Source organism: Arachis ipaensis, chromosome B10, assembly GCF_000816755.2.
Source record: "Arachis ipaensis cultivar K30076 chromosome B10, Araip1.1, whole genome shotgun sequence".
Classification (NCBI taxonomy): Eukaryota; Viridiplantae; Streptophyta; class Magnoliopsida; order Fabales; family Fabaceae; genus Arachis; species Arachis ipaensis.
In genome coordinates this window covers 93606324-93627493 of record NC_029794.2, presented here as the reverse complement: position 1 = coordinate 93627493, position 21170 = coordinate 93606324, and the positions used below count along the sequence as shown (strand labels likewise).

Below are 21170 nucleotides of genomic sequence, written 5' to 3'. Positions count from 1 at the left end.
TTTGGCTTTCAAAAATTGGATCCCAATTTGTTAGATGTAACTCAATTAGTGAGTGTTCTTGCTGTTATGTTTTAGCTTCATATCCAGGCTTTCAAAAATTGGATCCCAATTTGTTAGTTGTAACCCACTTTGATTATTTTGCCCCTTTTGTTCTTTATCTCGCTGATTTTTATCATTTTCTCTCTAGTTTCTAAATACATAAAATGGTGTGCCATATACTAGTCTTGTATATAGATAATCCAGCAATAGAGAATCATTCATTAGTGTTTAGGATTTTTTGCTTTTCTTTTTTAAGGTTTTATGAATTGTGAGTGCTTTGTGACGAAGATAGTCTTGTATCTACATAATTGTGTGTGTGTGTGTGTTCGGAGTTAGGGAATGATATATAAGGTCATTAATTTTTGGTTGCTCATGATTCATCACCAGCACTATATACCAGTACTGCCACTTCTTGAGAGTCATTATTTGATCCTATGACTGACTGTTGAGAAATCTGTGGTGTATATGTGACAAACCCCAATTTGAGGGTTTATCTTGTGCTGATTTCAGGGGTTTTATCAATGATTCCATACACTTTCTATATGAAAACACAAGATTTTGCATTCCTTTCCTAGTTTTGCCTCATGAATGAAAACATGCTTATTTCGCACTAAAATAGATACATTTCTAATCTTCTTTTGATGCCATTCGATGCCGTGACTTGTGTGTTACGAGGTTTCAGGATATAGAGTAGGAATGGACTGAAAGAGAGAAGGAAGACGGGTACAAAGGAAGGAAGCATGAGGATTAAGCTTTGGAAATTTCCGCATGGACGCGTGCGCGCACTTGGCGCGCCCGCGCGGATAGGGCAATGTGAAGCCAAAGCCAAGAGCCGGCTTGAGAAGCGGCTAAGCCAGGATCTTCATGGGTGCGCACGCGTACATCACGCCTCCGCGCACATTACAAGACGTCTCGACGGCGCGTGCGCGTTTGCTTTCATTTGACCTCCCTCTAGATAACTAAGATAACTAAATGAAGCAAGGCCTAATTGTTGTCAACATTGAATGGACTATAAGGATAGAATTTCTAATGCCAACCCTAAGCCAAGTCTTTTGATAATTGATTGTTTGTTTCTCATTACTTTGCTAAAACCTTCAAAGAATCCCAACAATGCTTACTAAATCAATAAGATGCACACTTTGGCAATTCCAAGGGAGAACGACTCGGGAGACTAGTACTCTCGGATATAGATTGTAGATTTGTTTGATGAAGGATTTTGCGTCGGTTTAGACTATACTACGATTGATCATTTGATAATTTCTATACCGGCAAAAATTCGTTTGTCAAAATGGCGCCGTTGCCGGGGATTTTGCTTAGTGTGCCATGTTGTTGTTTTAGATTAAGCGTGTATATATGTACATAGTTGCACTTCATTGTAAACTGCTCAATTGACTAACTCCTCATCGTTACAATGAATTCCATTCCCCCTTCATTGCATGACGCGTTCACAACCGAATCCAAGCTTAGCCCCTTTTGATCCGGAAATAGAACGAACTTTGTTTCATATTAGACAAGCTCGGAGGCGGCTAAGATTTGGAAAGGGTGAAGAGGTTTTCACCACCTCAACCACCTTACTAGAAGTGAACATTGAACCGTCACTCAAAGAAGGCATTAATCATACTCCCATCAATCTCACTAACAATTCTTCTTTTGTTTTAGGTACTAATACCATGGACGCTCCAAGGAGAGTTACCATCAAGGAAGCGGGTGCACCGGATTATGTCCTTCAACCCCTTCATGTAACTCACCCCAATTTGAATGCGAACTTTGAATTGAAGACCGCTTTGATCAACCTCCTACCCAAGTTTCACGGGCTTCCCGCACAAGACCCTATTCGACATCTCAAGGACTTCCATCGCATATGCTCGACTACTAGACAGGAAGGGTCCGATGAAGTTGCTATATGGTTGTTTGCTTTCCCTTTCTCTCTTGAGGACAAGGCCAAAGAATGGTTCTACACCCTCTCTAGTGAAGTTACCTCTGATTGGGACCTACTTAGAAGGGGGTTCTTGGATAAATTCTTGCCCCCGGAAAAGATGGATAGGCTAAGGAAGGAAATGTCTTGTATTGTGTAAGGTGAGACGGAACCACTCTATGAGTATTGGGAAGGGTTTCGCAAACTACTAGATGCATGCCCTAATCACATGATCGACACTCAAGTATTGCTTGGATACATATGTCAAGGGATGCGAGAGCAAGATAGAACCCTCTTGGACACTTCTAGCAATGGTTCTTTGTCCAAATATAAAACCGCGGAGGAGGCATGGCAACTTATTATTGAATTAGCCGAATCCAATCAACATATGAGGCGAAGAGTCAACCGTCCAAGGACCGTGAACGAGGTATCAACTAGTAGTGAAGCCACCGCTCTAACTCAATCCTTGAATGAGATGACATCCGTCTTGAGGCAACTCCAATTGAACCAACAACAACCACAACAACCTCAATCATATCAACAACACCCTCCACCACCTCAACAACACAACCAACAATTGGTCCCTCAAAGAGTATGTGGCATTTGCTCTTGCTACTCTCACCATACGGATGAGTGCCCAAGCCTTCAAGAAGACAACACCTTGGCGGCTACCCATAATTTCTATGACCGCCCTAATCAAGGGTACTACCAAGGAGGCAGAGGTAGTGGAAGAGGAGACACCACAAACCATAGTTGAGGATGAAGCCCAACCAACAAGGGAGACACCCAAGACCAAAAGAACCTTGGAAGAAGGAATTGCTCAACCACTTCCATTTCCAACACTTGCAAAGAAAGCCAAAAAGCGCATGGAACTCGACCCCAAAATGGTAGAAATGTTCAAGAAAGTTGAGGTAACCATCCCCCTCTTTGATGCCATCCATCAAGTTCCTAGATATGCCAAATTCCTCAAAGATTTATGCATACACAAGGATAGAATTCTTGAATTGGAAACCATCCCATTGGGGAGTTCTATTTCTTTGGCGGATCTAGTGGGAATAAGCCCCCAAGTATGTGAGCACCGCATATTTCTTGAAGAAGGAGCAAGACCGGTCCGACAACCTCAAAGGAGACTTAACCCAACCATTCTTGAGGTGGTGAAGAAAGAAGTCATTAAGCTACTTGAAGCGGACATCATCTATTCTATCTCGGATAGCGAATGGGTAAGCCCGGTCCAAGTAGTTTCAAAGAAGTCCGGAGTGACAACAATAAAAAATGAAAGTGGTGAACTTATAGCAACAAGAGTGCAGAATTCTTGGAGAGTATGCATAGACTACCGAAGATTGAATGCGGCCACAAGAAAATATCACTTTCCACTACCATTTATCGATCAAATGCTTGATCGGTTATTAGGTTTGGAGATATTTCCAAGAAGGACGAAATTCCCCAACAAAATATGCTTTTTTGCGAAATCTTTGACGTATAGGGAATCGACTTCATGGGACCATTTCCAAATTCCAATGGCTTTCTCTACATCTTGTTAGCCGTCGATTATGTGTCAAAATGGGTGGAGGCAATCCCCACCCGAACGGATGACGCTAATGTTGTGTATTCTTTTGTGAGGAACAATATCATTTGTTGCTTTGGCGCCCCAAGAGCAATCATAAGTGACCAAGGATCCCACTTTTGCAACAAAAGAATAGACGGCCTCATGAGAAAATATGGCATCATCCACAAAGTCGCCACGGCTTACCACCCTCAGGCAAACGGCCAAGCCGAAGTCTCTAACCGGGAAATCAAGCATGTGCTAGAAAGGATTGTAAAGCCGAATAGGAAAGATTGGAGCACTAAACTCTCCGATGCACTGTGGGCCTATCGAACGGCTTACAAGACACCCATCGGCATGAGCCCCTTCCGGCTTGTATACGGTAAAGCATGTCACTTACCGGTGGAGATTGAACACAAAGCTTATTGGGCCGTAAAGGAGTGTAATATGAGCTTGGGTGGAGCCGGAGTAGAGAGAAAGCTTCAATTGGCAGAACTAGAATGTTTGAGATTGGAAGCTTACGACAACTCTAGACTTTATAAGGAAAAGTTGAAAGCCATCCATGACAAGAACATTAGGAGAAGAGAATTCCGACCCGGTGACCTAGTCCTTCTCTACAATTCAAGGTTGAGATTACTACCCGGAAAGCTTAGATCAAGGTGGGATGGGCCCTACCAAGTGGAGAAAGTAGAACCTTATGGAGTCTACCACTTGCGCCACCCATCAAGCCCGGACATCTTCAAGGTAAACGAGCACCGTCTCAAATTGTATCATGGTGAGCAAAGAAAGAACGCCAAGGAATTTGAAGTGTTCCTCTTGAGGGATGCAACTCTTGAACAAACACTATAAGTTACTGAAAGTCCAACTTAAGGACGTTAAACAAAAGTGCTAGGTGGGAGACACCCCACCATGGTAAGATCTTCCTTTGAGATTTGTACATAGACACTTGACTTCATGTTTGTTAGCTAGATTTTAATGATAACTCCCCTTCATTTGTTGACTTCATTTGCTATAGTGCTTAAGTGGCTGTATGGGGGGGGGGGGTTTTGAAATGTCAAAATTTGTGTAAACACTTGCAAATTTAGAAAAACCACCCCTCTGCGCATGCGCGCACATGGCGCGTCCGCGCACATGGGCGAAATCTGCCAATCGACGCGCAAGCGCACTATGCGCGTCCGTGCCAATTGCCTTGCTGCCCTTCTAGTACATCCTACAGAGAGTTAAGCCACTCTCAAGCCTACACTAAGCCACCGGCCCAGCACCTTTGCCGCGTGCGCGCACCTGGCGCGCACGCGTCCATACAAGGCGAGCACGAAATGCGCGCGCGCGCCGCAGCCGCGCACGCGCCCTTTTATTCTGCACTCCTCTCTGGGCCACTTCACAGAGAGTTGAGCCCCCTCCAGGCCCTTCTCAGGCCTGGGGCACAACCACAAGGACGCGTGCGCGCACTGTGCGCGCGCGCGCCAAAAAGCGCTGAAGCAATCTCTGGTACTTCGTCCAGAGAGTTATGCCACCCCTGTGCCTCTCCTATGCCGCCAGCCCAAGCGCATGGACGCGCACGCGAAATGTGCGCGCGCGCGCCCCTAGTCTACCTCACTCCCTGCGCGAGCGCGCACCGCGCCGGTGATCGACGCCATCTTTAAAAAGGGCACACTTACCCCTTCATTCTCATTCCACTTCTCTTCTTCTTCCATATCCTTCTCCATCTCACAAGGTATTATACTAGGCCCCCCTCTTAGTCCAATAATCTCTTGTGGTTCTTATTCATTTAGTTGCACCATCTTTTAGGTAGCTTCTTTCTTCTTTTTTTTCACCTCATCTCACATCCATATTTGTGCGCCGAAAACAAGTGTCGGTCACAGTGGAAGCCATCCGAGAAGTCCTTGGGATTGCACCGTCAACGGATGCATATGACGCCTACCAAGAAGTCTTGGCTACATGCGTTGACCGCGCATTCGATTGGAGCGCGATCCTCCGCGTCATTGCTTTACTCGACGCATATTGGATTTGGGGGACCATAAAGCGAAGACCCAAGGGTTTAGATGTCTGCCACCTCACTCAAGAAGCCACGGCATGGGCCCAAATTCTAGCTCACTACGTGCTCCCAAGCACACATGGGTCATCCATCACCGCCGAGCTTGCCTTATTGATATGGTGCATCTTGACCGAGAAACCGGTCGACGTTCCGCATGCCATCCGCCAATCCATGGGGCGCATTCATGCCAAGGGAAATCTACCATTCCCCGCTTTAGTGACGGCATTAGTTGCGAAAGCCGGCGTCAACCGGGAGGCTAAAGATAGGCGAACTTCAATACCGGTCGATGGTGATATCATTCCGACCAAGAGATGCCTCAAGCCTCCGGAAGTCACCAAGGACATTGAACTGCCCACACCAACTGGCCACGCTACCACTTCATCTACATCACAAAAATCGGCTTTGGAAAGTATGATTAGGGGAGAATTGAGAGAATAGACCCCAAACACCGAGTGATTAGAGTGTAAACACCTCCGGTGAGGGTTCGAAGCTCAATCCTTTGATTCCCGGTTCTCGCGAGCATTCCTCATGCAAGGTGCACATATTGCATTTGATGCTTAGAAAGTGGCAAGTCCTATGCTTTGACCACCATCGTATCCCATGTGCTCGCATATGTCCAAAGAAGGCTAATTTGCTCCCAACCAAGTGGATAGTGGCAATAGTCATAGTTGCATGCATATAAGTAGGTTGCACTTCATGAGTCTTATACTTTTGCAATCCCTCGGTCTTCTGTGTTTCTTTGCATTTCTCTAAGCATGAGGACATGCTAGAATCTAAGTGTGGGGAGGTTGACAAACCCCAATTTGAGGGTTTATCTTGTGCTGATTTCAGGGGTTTTATCAATGATTCCACACACTTTCTATATGAAAACACAAGATTTTGCATTCCTTTCCTAGTTTTGCCTCATGAATGAAAACATGCTTATTTCGCACTAAAATAGATACATTTCTAATCTTCTTTTGATGCCATTCGATGCCGTGACTTGTGTGTTACGAGGTTTCAGGATATAGAGTAGGAATGGACCGAAAGAGAGAAGGAAGACGGGTACAAAGGAAGGAAGCATGAGGATTAAGCTTTTGAAATTTCCGCATGGGCGCGTGCGCGCACTTGGCGCGCCCGCGCGGATAGGGCAACGTGAAGCCAAAGCCAAGAGCCGGCTTGAGAAGCGGCTAAGCCAGGATCTTCATGGGTGCGCACGCGTACATCACGCCTCCGCGCACATTACAAGACGTCTCGACGGCGCGTGCGCGTACCTTGCGCGTGCGCGCCGATTTGCGAATATGATTTTTTTAAGAAGTCACGTGACTTAGGCGTGGAGGCAGCTAAGGATCCCACTTTTGGGGAAACACCTTGGCGGGAAAAGCTTAAGAAGACCAAAGGAGCAAGGGTTAAGGACAATTGTTAGTTCATTTTCTAGATCTAGATATTTTTGGGATAATAAGATGCACACTTTGGCAATTCCAAGGGAGAACGACTCGGGAGACTAGTACTCTCGGATATAGATTGTAGATTTGTTTGATGAAGGATTTTGCGTCGGTTTAGACTATACTACGATTGATCATTTGATAATTTCTATACCGGCAAAAATTCGTTTGTCAATATGTTCAGTGTATAGTTGCTCCTTCATATTAACTATTTTTATTCCTATGATCATTTTGTCTGCTGGAGCTCTTATTATTTATTTATTTATTTTTTCATCTTCATTGGTCCTGCTTATTAGAACAGTGTACGGAATATATGTATAAGGCCTCCACATCATTTTCAAGATTTGTTTCTGCTTGTCTTTTTTTAAGAAGAAACATTTATTTGTATCAGACCATTTTTTATTGTTATGTGCCCCTGGAATTAATTTTGAGACCATCTTGGACTGTTGCTGAGATTTTATTTAAGTAATTAGTACTTGCAATAATGCAGCTAGTTGAAAACAGCAACTACACCAGACTAAGTAAAAGACAAACCTATCTCTAAACCGGCCGAAGACAAAACCAGATGGGTAAAAAGGTATCCCATTGATTACATGAGTAAATGAACATATCTGGGTATTTTTTACCACCTTCTGCTGATCCATACTTGTTTTGCTCAACAGAAACTAGTCGAGACGCGTTGCTCACCTTGCTATATTAACAACTTATTTACCCACTTGGAACGACATAATAAGCAAGGTAAGTTGGCCGAGATTGAGGCCATTGGATTTGATTTCCTGCGCCGGGTACCTCAATGGCATGTGAAGCAGAGCATCATGCTCCAACTAGCAAGGGCCTATAATATGGAGACAAATACTCTCAGGGTCGACGCCGGGGACATTCGCATTACTGCAGAACTTATCGGCAATGTATTCGGCATACCTTCGCAAGGTAAGTGTAAATTATGTAAGATGTAAACATTTTGCTGTGTGGTAATGCTTATTCCAATGTTGACACGTACTGATAGTGGTAAATTGTTTTGTTTCGCGCAGGGGACCCAATTCCCGAACTGTAGAAAAAAATGAATCGCATTTGGCAATTAAGAGAGAATTTCAGAAGAAAACTACAACCCAACTACGAGACTTTGTATTTGCATGTCCAATGGAGACTGAGCAACAGAGGATGACCTTTAGAATGTATTTTATCATGGTTGTTTTGAAGATGTTTCTGAACCCTACAAGCCAGCAGACTATTTCTCCGTGGCACCTCCCTCCAATATTGGATGTCTCGAACCCTAGAAGGTTTCATTGGCCGTATCATATATTAAAGTGGCTGCGAGACGTGATAAGGAAATTCCAAGACGAGAACCGGGAAACATGCGGGGGGTGCCTGTTCGTGTTGCTGGTAATGGCAATAAATTACTTAAATTTAAAACCAATGTACGGCTATAGGTGTAATTCCTAAAATCTAACATATTTCTGTATAGGTTTTGTACTTTCACCGATTAAAGCATGGTCCGTTGGATGCATGTCGAGTACCCGAGTCTTGGATTATGGAATGGACCACTAATGAACTTGATAAGAAGGCCGACCATGTTATCTCACAGGTTCAAACTCTAATAATATATTTTTCATAATCTAGTTGAACAAAAATGCAATTGGCGGTTCACGTTGATTTTTTTCATCTCTATATTGCCCAATGTTGAACACACAGGGCTGCATAGTCAACAATGCAAGGAACCGGGAAAAAAAAGAAGAAACAGTCTTCGAGTGAAGCAGTTAACGAGAGAGGACGGTGTAAAAGGACTCGCAAGGACACTGACCAATCACCGTCTACCCAAGGGGCGACTACACCTCATCCAAGCTACAAGAAGGCGAAAAAGGTGATTTGCCTTACTTATAATAGCTCGTGAGCTCATTTAATTGGTTCCTTACTTGTGTGGTATGATGATTGATCCTTATCATAGAATTTGCGGTTACAAAATTCTAAAGTTACTTCCTTATGTGGCTGCATGGCTTGTTTTGATACATGGTGGTTGTAAATGAACGTTAGGCAGAGCTGAATTCAATGCCCGTGAATGATATTTACATGTTCTTATGTTGAAAGCTTGTTTGAATATAGTTGCTATGTCTTATTTTTAATAAGGGTTAATTTGAGTTGAGTTTGTTAATTAAATATATGGATTTAGGATTATCAAATTAGGTTATAATCTGAGCTTGATAGATAATTTATGATTGCTTTATTTGGCTGGCTTCTTATGTACAAAACAGTTGCTTTATGGGGCTGCCTAATTGGTTGATTGTAGTTGAGGATATTCACTCGAGTAGGGTTTTGGATGTTCACTATAGTATGGCTTTAGATGGTTAATTTTGATGAACGATTGTCTGTTTGTTCTGTTTCCTTAGCACTTTAAAGTTCACATTAGTTTTTTCCATCTATTTGTTGTCCCATATTGAACACACATGGTTGCCTAGTAAACAATGCAATGAAAGAGAAAAAACATAAGAAACAGTCTTCGAGTAAAGCAGTTAACGAGAAAGCAGGGTGTAAGAGGCCTTTCAAGGACACTGACCAATCTCCGTCTATCCAAGGCAAGACTACATCTCAACCGAGCTATAAGGAGGCAGATAAGGTGATATGCTTTCTTTATGATAGCTCATGTTATAAATTCACTTGGATGTTCACTTCCTAATTTCTTATTTACTTTTGATAATATTTTCATGCATCCTTCTTAGTCTTTGGACATTCCTTCATTGGCTGGTGTGCAACATGATGTGATGTGCATGTAGTTGTAAATTCGAATTACCTGCGTCATTATCATGTTTGTTTATTTTTGCATTCAAATGACAATATCTATGATGAAGAGTTTCATTGTTTTTGATGCAAATGACGATATACATGAATTTACCCCACAGGAATCCAAGACAGGCACGAGGAGAAAGTTGCCTGTCTGCAAAAGCCGTTCTAGACACGGCACCAAAAAAGCAGTTGCAAGAGAAAATTTAGCAGGAAGCAATGCTGCACTATTGGTTGTCCCAGATTATGATGATGATGACGACGTGTCGCTTGTTAGAAGGATACGGTTATTCCAACAGCAGCCTCCGCCACATGATTTGAAACAAGCAGATCCCGTGTTCAAGGGCAATCATAATAGTCATCAAGAAGCAAACACTGACCTAAAAAAAGGATCTCCACAAACACCGCCAGCAGCACTTGTATAGCTCAGTGACTATGATTTTGATCGGTTAGCGGTTTTTAGATTACCTTGTTGTATGCTTCTCTTCTTTATATTTCATACCCATGCCATGTGATTAACCATCTAGCTATGCATAAATTGTAATTTTAGCTAACTACATTTCGCATTCATTTGCAGTGAGTTCGACATCTTGATCGTTTAGTGTCCTGAATTTGAGCAAGTACTCAATAGTGTTGAACAGGGGTGCGAAACCAATGCCATCATCATGCATCCCCTGCAAACGGTCTTGCCAAACAAATCAAGCTACCATACACCGAGTCCAGGGAGACCGAGCTTTTCACTCAGTTTAACTCAATTTGAAAAGACTCCAACCCCTTCCCCGTTACATTCAATTCATCCAACCCTGAAAAAAATAAAGTTGGGGGAGAATAAGGAGGAACAAATCAGAACATGGATAGTTATCTCGTCCTTGGACAAAGATCAAGATTTAGCTAAGTATGAAGGGCGGGACTACATGGTATTACAAAGAAAGGACTTCTGGACCTTGAAACCCCGCAGTTGGGTCAATAGCTGCGTAAGTATAGGAACTTAATAATGTGTTTTTATTCACTATCTTTATATCGGGGTTTAGCTTTCACTTGTTAAGTAAACTGTGTAGGTAATTCAATGGATGTGCTACTCTTTAAACGACACCGACTCATCTAGATTCAAGCGAGACTTCTATTGCGTGTGTCTAGGCATATTGGTAATTACATTCTTCTCATTAAAATTTGGAGAAGATTTTATCGGGATTCTTACTATGTTTGTGGGTTTGCAGGAATCCGTCACATGAAATGATAGCCTTGCTTCATTTATTGACGGTGAGAGACCAATTTATGATGGTCTTAGTCCAAGCTTTGGTGAGGATACTAGGTTCTTTGACAAGGCAGTAGCAGCAAAGAGAAACAGGGTGAGTTGCTATTTTGTTTTGAACTGTTTATATCCACCTTGAACCCGTTATTGGTTTATGCGGCTTGTTTATTAGTTTACCGTGATTTTTTTCCAATCCCTAACCCGGGCTTCTGATTCAACTAATAATTACATGGTTAAATTTGGGACGGGGGGTTGATGAGAGGACTTTTGTGTGGCTTAGAAATTCACAAATGAAGTCTCGTTGCAAGTATAGTTTCTAAACTAACAATAATCCTTTCATATAAAAGATTGTTTGTCACAAGCAACAAACCCCTAAATTTATAAACCAAAATATTGAACCTCAAGTCTTTCTCCCTAGGAATTGCAATAAAGTGTCTTGTTATTGGTTATGAGTTATATTTGGGGTTTTAGAGCTTTTAGACAAGAAATATAAATGGCAATGAAAATAAACTAACTAACAAGCTCTTGACAAGGAATGAGAACTAGAAGTCCTATCCTAGTTATCCTGCTCAATTGTGACCACAAATTGTCCATTGCTATCACTTAGTTAACCTCTAACCATAGAGGAAAGTCAAGTGGATGAATCAACTTGATTCCACAAGTCCTAGCCAACTCCCAAGGGAAAGACTAGCGTTAGTGGTATCCAAATTAATTAGCAACTTCTAATTATCGATCAACAAAGGAATTAGATAACTCAAGCGTCACTAATTACTCTACCTAGGCCAAGAGGAATAAAAATATATACTAAAATCTAACCAAGCATTTCATCAAACACTTGGGAGGGACAAAAGAAAAGCATAGTAAATTGATAACAAGAATAGAATCTAGCAACAATTGAATGTAGGAAATTGACAACAACAATCAAAGAAAACAAGATCTACATGAATCACCTCAAATTGCATTAAAGGAGAATAGAATGAACAAGAGTGGATCTACAAACAAAATAGAAGAAATTAATAACAATAATGGAAGAATAATGAATGTAACAACAAGGAATTAAGAAGAAGAAGTAGAAGAGAGCATGAATTAAAACCTAGATCTAAGAACTAAACCTGATCCTAATCCTAATTCTAGAGAGAAGTGAGAGCTTCTCTCTCTAAAACTAAAACTAAAACTAGCCTAATGTGTGTTATGATAGACCATCCCCCTCCCCCTTCAATCCTTGGTCCTTTTGAGTGTTTTGGCGCCAAAGTTGGCTTGAATTGGGCCCTATAGGCCTTGAGAATTCGCTGGCCACGTTTTCATTAAAAAATCATAAATCAGCACCGACGCGTATGCGCACAGCACGGGTACGCGTCCATGGGTGAATGGCCTAATTAAAAGAGAAGTGCAGTCATTGATGATGAAATATGAAATTGCAAAAGAGGCAATTAAGTGAAAACGAGTCATCAGTCAATTCGTTGGCCATTGGGTTGGGAATAATTGATGTTGCAAGTTTGAATTGCATGTTGTGTAACACAAATCAAGAGAGAAACAAATTTGAGTGAAAATGAGTTACACAAGTAAAATTCACCAATTGTTGCCAATGCACGAATCATTTGCAACAAAATTGTAAGTTAGATCGAATGAGGAGTGAAGCACAAGATAAAGGCATTCGACTATCTTGAAAAGTGTAAACATAGAATGGTTCAAAGCAAGTCACAGGAAATGTAGGAAAACGAAAAAACCGACCCAAGGGTACCTAAGAATTGAACTTGGTGCAACTGGTGAAAACGCAATTCCAAAGCCAACAAGTTCAATTGTAGGTGATATGTTTAAAAGCAAAGCAATTTCTAGAAAATTGGACAGCATTCTGGCAGCAATTCAGACGTTCCTGGATAGGCAAAAACAACAAGATAGGCATATGAATCCAAAAAGCAAGAAGCATAGCCAAATAGTAGCAAAAAGTAATATTCATGATGATTAGTGGAATGCACAAAACCAGGCAGCAGCAACAGAATCACAGAATGAGAAATGCATCAGGCAACAAGGTATGAAGAATGCATCATAGCAGAATATGATCAATATCACTCAGCAATTAATCAACATGAGCTCAGTTAGGTAAACAAATACGGCGTAATTATCAGGCCTAGAATCCTCTATCCAGAACCTAACTACCTAACAGCAGATATCTCTATCTATCCTAACATGCAAAAATCAAATTCTAACTAACAAAGATTAAAAGACCAACAGTAAACTAGTGAAAGTAAAATAAAATGAAAGGAGCAGAACAGGGGAGTAACCTGGAAGCAGACCAGGGATGGAGTGGAGGGGGAATGAGAAAGGGACGGAGGAGGGTGCAGATAGTAGCACTCGCCGGCGGTGGAGGGTGGCGGCGCTTGGTTGAGGTCGTGGTGGTGAGGACAGAGAAGGCACGGGAGTGAGAGAGGAGGGAAGAGTGAGAAAGAAAGAGAGAGAAAACAGGGGTGAGAGAGGGAGAGAGAGGAGCGACGGCGGCGGCACGTCCGGCGTGGTGGTCGGAGGTGCGATGGGATGAAGAAGGGGGTAGGAGAGGCGTTAGAGAAGAGGGGGTGTGAAGGGGGTGCGTCTGCGCGAGTGTTCGTCACGCCCTAGGGTTATCCTAATTTTAGAACCGACACGGGCGCGCACAGCGCGCGTCCGCGTGCATTGATGAATTTAGGGATGGACACGGAAGCGTCTAATGCGCTTACGCGTGACTGAGAGAATTAGTAAGGACGCGCACGCGTACTGTACGTGTCCGCGTGCTACGAGTTGGGCTGAAGGCTTAGTGCTGGCCCAGCGCCAGCATAACTCTCTGAAAAAATATATGGGCTGGTGCCAGCCGCTCAGGGACGCGTACGCGTAAAGTGTGCGTCCGCGTGCATGGCCATCAAGTCTAGGGGCGCGCAAGCGCGATGTGCGCGCACGCGTGCCTCCCCTCAGCGCTGCATGGACGCGCACGCGTACTATGCGCGTCCACGTGGGACGAGTTGGACTAAAAGCTCAACGTTTGCACAAGAGAGGCCCAACTCTCTGGAAAATATATGGGGCTGCATCCGCTCATGAACGCGTGCGCGTACAGCGTGCGCGCGTGTCCTCCCCCTTTTTTTATATTTTTTTAGAAGCATAGAAATAGAATTTGACACTCTCCTAACCTATAAACACTCTAAAGCAACCAAAATTCAAATTTAACAAGAATCTTTAAGTTTTTGAAGAAATTTTCAAAGTCAAAATAAACACAACTTGCACTTCAAGTAACCTACTTTAACAATAATCTAAACTAATCGAAACACACTATAACAACCTATCAATCAAAACAAAATGTATAAGAGTATATAAAAGATAAAACTACCTACGATGGCAACTCAAATCATTTATTAAGTATACATACAAGAGAATGGAAAGAGTTTACCATGATGGGGTGTCTCCCACCTAGCACTTTTATTTATTGTCCTTAAGTTGGACTTATGGGGAGCTTCTTATCAAGGAGGCTTATGCTTGTACTCATCCTTGATTCTCCAAGGATTTATGCACCTCAAATGGTTGATAGAAATCCCAACCTTCTTCATCAAGTTTGGATGGAGTTCCACCCAAGATATGAGCTTCTTTAGTTGGTCTTCATACTTCGATTCGGGATCCCATATCTTATTTTTGCACCCATCTTCTAGTTGATTGTCAATTCTTCCATCTGCGTGGTTGACTAGTAGAACAAGCAGAATTCTCTCTAGCATACCAAGCCTTCCTCCTAGACCAACACAAAATAGCATGCTTCCAATCATAGTTCCCACATTTTGAAGCTTTGACCTCAATGAGCCTAATTCCAAACTTCCAACCACTACACAACTCCTTTCTACTCTTGCTCTCACAAAGAGCCCTAAGTTTTCCATCCATTTCAAGCAAGCCATATTCAAGTGAGAAAGTGAGGCCTAAGGGTAAGGGTGTTACCCACTTGAATGGTGTGTTGGATGGTGATTTAGGGAGGTAAGCCTCCCCACACTTAGACAATGCAAGGTCGACTTCCTTATGCTCTTCTTTGGATATTTCCACCTCTTGACAAATCCCTTCAATTTCTTCTTGTTTGTTGACCTCTTCCATTTCTTCCTCACCATCGATCAAGTCAAACTCGGGAGGTTGTGTGAGATCTTTTTTCGTATCAACTTCACACTCATTGAGAGAGTCTTCGACAAGGTTACTAATAGCACTTGGTGTGGAGTTGTCTTCAATAGCTACATTTTCATGTCCCAAAGGAGAGGATTCCACTTTGATAAAAATTTATTAATGATTGAATCCATCTCTTGATCAACCTTTTCATATTCTTCAATTTTGATATGCTCCGGAGGTTGTTGGGATTCACATGGTGGCTCCGCATCTCCTAAATCTTCAACCACTTCTCCCCTTTCTTCAATAACCATAGGTTTCTCCAATTGTTCTAACACAAAGTGGCTTCCCTCATCACCTACCGGGGTTTCCAATCTCTTCTTCATGCTATGCTCTTCAATTGATTCTTCACATGTGGCTATAGAAGCACCTTGAGTGTTCAAGCATTGGTAGGATAAAGTATGCACTACCTTGGTCAAGTTAGTCACAAATTCTGGGGTGTTCCTTTGCATGTCCGCTTGGCCTTGAAGTAGCAAGGTGAGAGAGTCATATATTGGGGCTTGGAGTGGATGGAGAGGTTCATCAATTTGGAGAGAGGGTTCATAGTAGGAAGGTGGTTCTTCTTGGTAAGGGTATGGAGATGGTGTGCATTGAGGTGGTTCTTGGTAATAATCATGATAAGGTTGTGGTGGTTCTTGAGGTTCTTGCTCATAATGGTCATAAGAATATGGTATGGGTGATTGGTCATATGGTGGATATGGGTCATAGGAAGGTGTTTGGTAATGAGAGGCTTGTGAGAATGGTTGAGGTTCATGTTGAGGATAAGAATCATAGGCATATGATGGTGGTAATTAATTGCCATAAAAAGATTCACCATAGCCATTGAATTGACATGCATTAGGATGTGAATTATACCTATAAGTATCCGGAGGTTGTTGCCAATAGGAGTGATCAATTCCTTGATGCTCCTCCCATCTTTGTTGGTTCCATCTATAATGAATGTCATCATTGAAGTTCACATTTCCTACAACACAATTAGGTCCACACTCATAGCCACAGTGAGAATTCATAGTGGAAAAGCAAAATAAATCTAACAAAAAAACTAGAAACAAGCAAAAGACAAACCTATTCACAATATTCACATATATACAATAACCAATAACATAACACCATTGCAAATTCTCCGGCAACGGTGCCATTTTGATGAGAGGACTTTTGTGTGGCTTAGAAATTCACAAATGAAGTCTCGTTGCAATTATAATTTCTAAACCAACAATAATCCTTTTATACAAAAGATTGTTTGTCACAAGTAACAAACCCCTAAATTTATAAACCGAAGTATTGAACCTCGAGTCTTTCTCCCTAGGAATTGCAATAAAGTGTCTTGTTATTCATTATGAGTTATATTTGGGGTTTTAGAGATTTTAGACAAGAAATATAAATGGCAATGAAAATAAACTAACAACTAACAAGCTCTTGACAAGGAATGAGAACTAGAAGTCCTATCCTAGTTATCCTCCTCAATTGTGACCACAAATTATCCATTGCTACCACTTAGTTAACCTCTAACCATGGATGAAAGTCAAGTGGGTGAATCAACTTGATTCCACAAGTCCTAGCCAACTCCCAAGGGAAAGACTAGCGTTAGTGGTATCCAAATTAATTAACAACTTCTAATTATCGATCAATAAAGGAATTAGATAACTCAAGCGTCACTAATTACTCCACCTAGGCCAAGAGGAATAAAAATCTATACTAAAATCCAACCAAGCATTTCATCAAACACTTGGGACGCACAAAAGAAAAGCATAGTAAATTGATAACAAGAATAGAATCTAGCAACAATTGAATGTAGGAAATTGACAACAACAATCAAAGAAAACAAGATCTACATGAATCACCTCAAATTGCATTAAAGGAGAATAGAATGAACAAGAGTAGATCTACAAACAAAATAGAAGAAAGTAATAACAACAATGGAAGAATAATGAATGTAACAACAATGAATTAAGAAGAAGAAGTAGAAGAGAGCATGAATTAAAACCTAGATCTAAGAACTAAACCTGATCCTAATCCTAATTCTAGAGAGAAGTGAGAGTTTCTCTCTCTAAAACTAAAACTAAAACTAGCCTAATGTGTGTTATGATAGACCATCCCCCTCCCCCTTCAATCCTTGGTCCTTTTGAGTGTTTTGGCGCCAAAGTTGGCTTGAATTGGGCCCCTTAGGCCTTAAGAATTCGCTAGCCACGTTTTCATTAAAAAATCATAAATCAGCACCGACGCGTACGTGCATAGCACACGTACGCGTCCATGGGTGACTTCGCAAGGTGCGCGTAAGCGCCTGGTGCACGCGCGCGTCCATGGCCGAGTTCAACTTTTTGGCTTTTCATGATCTTCTCCACTTACATGCTTCCTTCCTTGCTCCCTTGATTCATCCTTAGCCCTTTTTCAACCTGAGATTACTAACAAACACATCAAGGCATCTTATGGAATCAAGAAGAGATTAAAGTTGTCTAATAAAAGACCAAAAAGCATACTTTTTACACTTAGACACAAATAAGGGAGAGATCACAAAAATCATGCTAAATCATTGGCTAAATGTGAGAAAAGGTTAGCAAAATACTCTAAATCCAACACAAGATAAACCCTGCAAATGGGGTTTATCAAGGTTCATTGTGGCCAATTTTTCTTATGGGTGTTTTTATTTCCATACTTTGGTATTGGGTTTTCCCATGTTATTATGTTGAATGACTTTAGCATACTATGCTGTTGGAATTAGGTTGTCATATAATTCAAGGATGTTTGGTTATTGAATGCTCGAGGGAGATTAATAAGTTTTTTTTTTTGGGTTTTCTTTTTGTTTACTCACGAGACAAACTGAGTCATATGTACTGTTTGCTGAAGTGGTTATTTTCTTATTGTTGGAGGGGCCATTGGTGGGTATATGCATTTGAGGTGAATGCGAAGCGCATAGTTATACTCGACAGTTTGCATTCTGCACCAGAAGATAACAAACGAGATAAACTCGATGCATATGTGGTAAGATACTGTACTTCATTTATTCAATATACAGCTATGTTATTTAATTCAATAGGATGTTGTTCCACTATGTTCATTCTATGGTTTTCAGGAGAGACTGTGTGAGGATATGGCAAGCATTGCTATTCCTGGATTCGTTCGGACTCCGTACGGCCCAGCTCGTTTCTACGCTAGGGTTCCAAAGCAACCGAACAAGTGAGCTGAATATATAACCCAAATTTGAGGCTTCTTTAGATTTCTTTCAATAATTGGGCATAGCATGTTAAAAGTTGTTCTCATCCTAATTGCAAAAGTAATTTATTTTCCTGTAGCTTTGACTGTGGCATGTACATTATTAAATTCATTGAAAGTTGGATAGAAGATCATGAACTTTACGAATGGGATGTGATTTGTTAAATAAACATTTTCGCAATTCTCATTATTCATGCTGTAAAAATATCACTGTAACGATTCTTAACACTAGATCTCCTGATAAATCTACGTACAGGATTCACTCAGTTCATACAGGATGGAGTTGATGCTAGACATAATTTGTGGCCCACATAATGCATTGATTCATCAGCTTGTTTCATTATTGAATGAAAGGGTTAAACCTGTTCGTCGCAATGCACCACGGAACAAGAAGAAGGACGTTAGTTCACCATACACTGCACCTAGCACACGATCATTGATTGAACGTGCGGAGGGATTACTGAAGGGGGAATGCGCAAAGGGAGGAAGAAGTTGCTTACTTAGGATTAGTTACAATAAATTGAACTACCAGATTCTACTGAGTTTACTTACTGATGACATGCTTAGGGATTTGTTTTTGTCACATTAGAAAGACTTGATTCCATGACATATTTTATTTTTCTACATTACAATGATTAATCGGTTATGTTACCTAAAAATTATCTATGTTAGTTTATATGTTAGAATCCCGGATTTATCAAGGTTGTTTGGTAAAGTTGCCATATTTGTGCACGCTAAAATAGGTGACCAGTAGCCATCCACCAATATAGCTAAACTGAACATCCTATACCTTACTATAACGAACATCCACTTTAACTAGGTCAAAATCAAAATATAACAACCAAGTGCTACACACACGAATACTAACGGCTAACCATCCATGATGAGAGTAAAAATGAACATCTGATCACCTATGGAAATGAACATCCACTTTAGTACATTAAAAATACGTGAAAACAATGTCTATAACGACTAGCTACATACCGAAAAACTATACATTAAAGCATGTAGAAATCAGGTACAACTTTATTAAACTATCTCGTAAATTATAGAATAACCATCAAATATACTCTTTATGCATTAAGTCTACACAAAATAAAAATAGTAAAATGGTTCGTTCTAACAAATGCAAAAAGAGTTCTTGCAATTAATAACATGTGGACGTTTGCAACAGCTGTCTTAGAACCTTGAAACAAACGTGAATCCATACGAAGACAGAAATGAGAAAATATACATCATCACAACCTTGTCCAACTAATCCTACTTTTTGTTGAAGGAGCTTGACAAAGACATGAAACCACCGGCTTGGTCGGGAACATTCAGGCCAGCAACAGCACCATGGTTTATATCTTGAAATACGTGCGGACGAACCACCAACCAAAAAAAAAAAGAATAAGTCCAACAGTTATGTTCTAGGATAGTAATATACTAAATAAACATACAAAGTTGAGATTAAGCCAAACATCTACCGGTGATGAATTCTTTTATTTTCTCCGTCTTGAATTCTTGAAGGACTTCTCAAGGGCATAGCCGAGCCTCTTACTCTTTGGCCTGCCCTTTGTGGTGACCTTCGATGGACCTTGGATGTCATCAACACCAACATCGTTCGAACTCTGTGAGCCAATGTTGGTCTGGATATCTGACACGCTCTCGGACCTCATTTTGGGATGGTGCGCAGCCAACTTGGCCCTTGTTTCTTCCAAAGTAACATGCAGCAATGCTGTTTCATCATCGTCACCGACGAACTCTTGAGCAACATTATAGAAGTGTGCACACAGTCCCCTGAATGCAACATGACTCTCATCCGACCGACTGACATCATGGATACTTTTGACATACGTATGCTTGCGCTTTATCTTCTTGCTCCATCGAGGGAGAACATAACTGGAAGGTACTTTGTACACTTTATACGAATGGAAAACTTCAAGGCAGTGACAGCACAATACACCTGAACTCTCAAAAAGATTGCACTCACAACGAAGCTCCTGTGTGGAACGGTCAAAGTGAACATCGTACGGAACGCATAGAATAGTATCGTTGACTAGTTTTTCCTCTTCCACCTTCACGCAGACCAATGGACCCTGTTCATCAACTGCAGAAACTCTGCAGTTAGCCTTCTTCACAAACTCAATTTGAACATCCCTAAAAATGCTTGTGGTATACTCTTGCTGAAACTGTTTCTCCATAGGCGAGGTCGTTGCACAAGGAATTACCCCCCTCGAGTCTGCAGCATCATCCTCCAGTTCCTTCTGCTCCTTGACTCTAAGCACATTGTCATATTCGTGAACAAATTAAACCAAGCTAGTTTTACTGTGTAAGTATCCACCGTAGAATGCGTGCATGCTCTTACTCCTTTGCGTACTCCGCATTGCTGCCCAAAATTCACCCTTGAAGTATATTGGGACCCACATGCGTCGGTCATCATATAGATCTACAAGAAATAAATAATCCCAAATTAAGTATAGAAAGCTAGCACCAAAAATATCACTACACCTGAGAAATGACTATCCACAATCACTGATATATTAAACATCCAAATGTATACTATAATGAACATCCATATAATTCTCATCCAAAATTACTGATAACACTAAACATTCAAATGCCAACTAATTGCAATTAAAGCGTGTGAAGTAATCGTATAGTAACAAACCTGATAGCCATGTGTTGTCATATAAGTTGTACTCATCTATAAAATCAGCCCACTTATCTTCAAATGACTCCTCGGTCTGAGAGTTCCACACAATGTCGTTTAGGTCACCATACAAAGCTCCGTACCGGCGATAACCCCCAAGCTTGGAAGGTAACTTATTCATAAT

The 21170-nt window shown here is 41.3% G+C and overlaps 1 protein-coding gene across 1 annotated transcript; it reads right to left on the bottom strand.

Moving 5' to 3' along the window:
• On the bottom strand, window positions 19836–21167 carry LOC107620796 (protein FAR1-RELATED SEQUENCE 6-like). Its single transcript, XM_016322916.1, has 3 exons — window positions 21005–21167; window positions 20710–20782; window positions 19836–20613 (listed from the first exon to the last, which is right to left on the bottom strand). The coding sequence occupies exons 1-3, from the start codon at window positions 21165–21167 to the stop codon at window positions 19836–19838; spliced, it is 1014 nt and encodes a 337-aa protein (XP_016178402.1).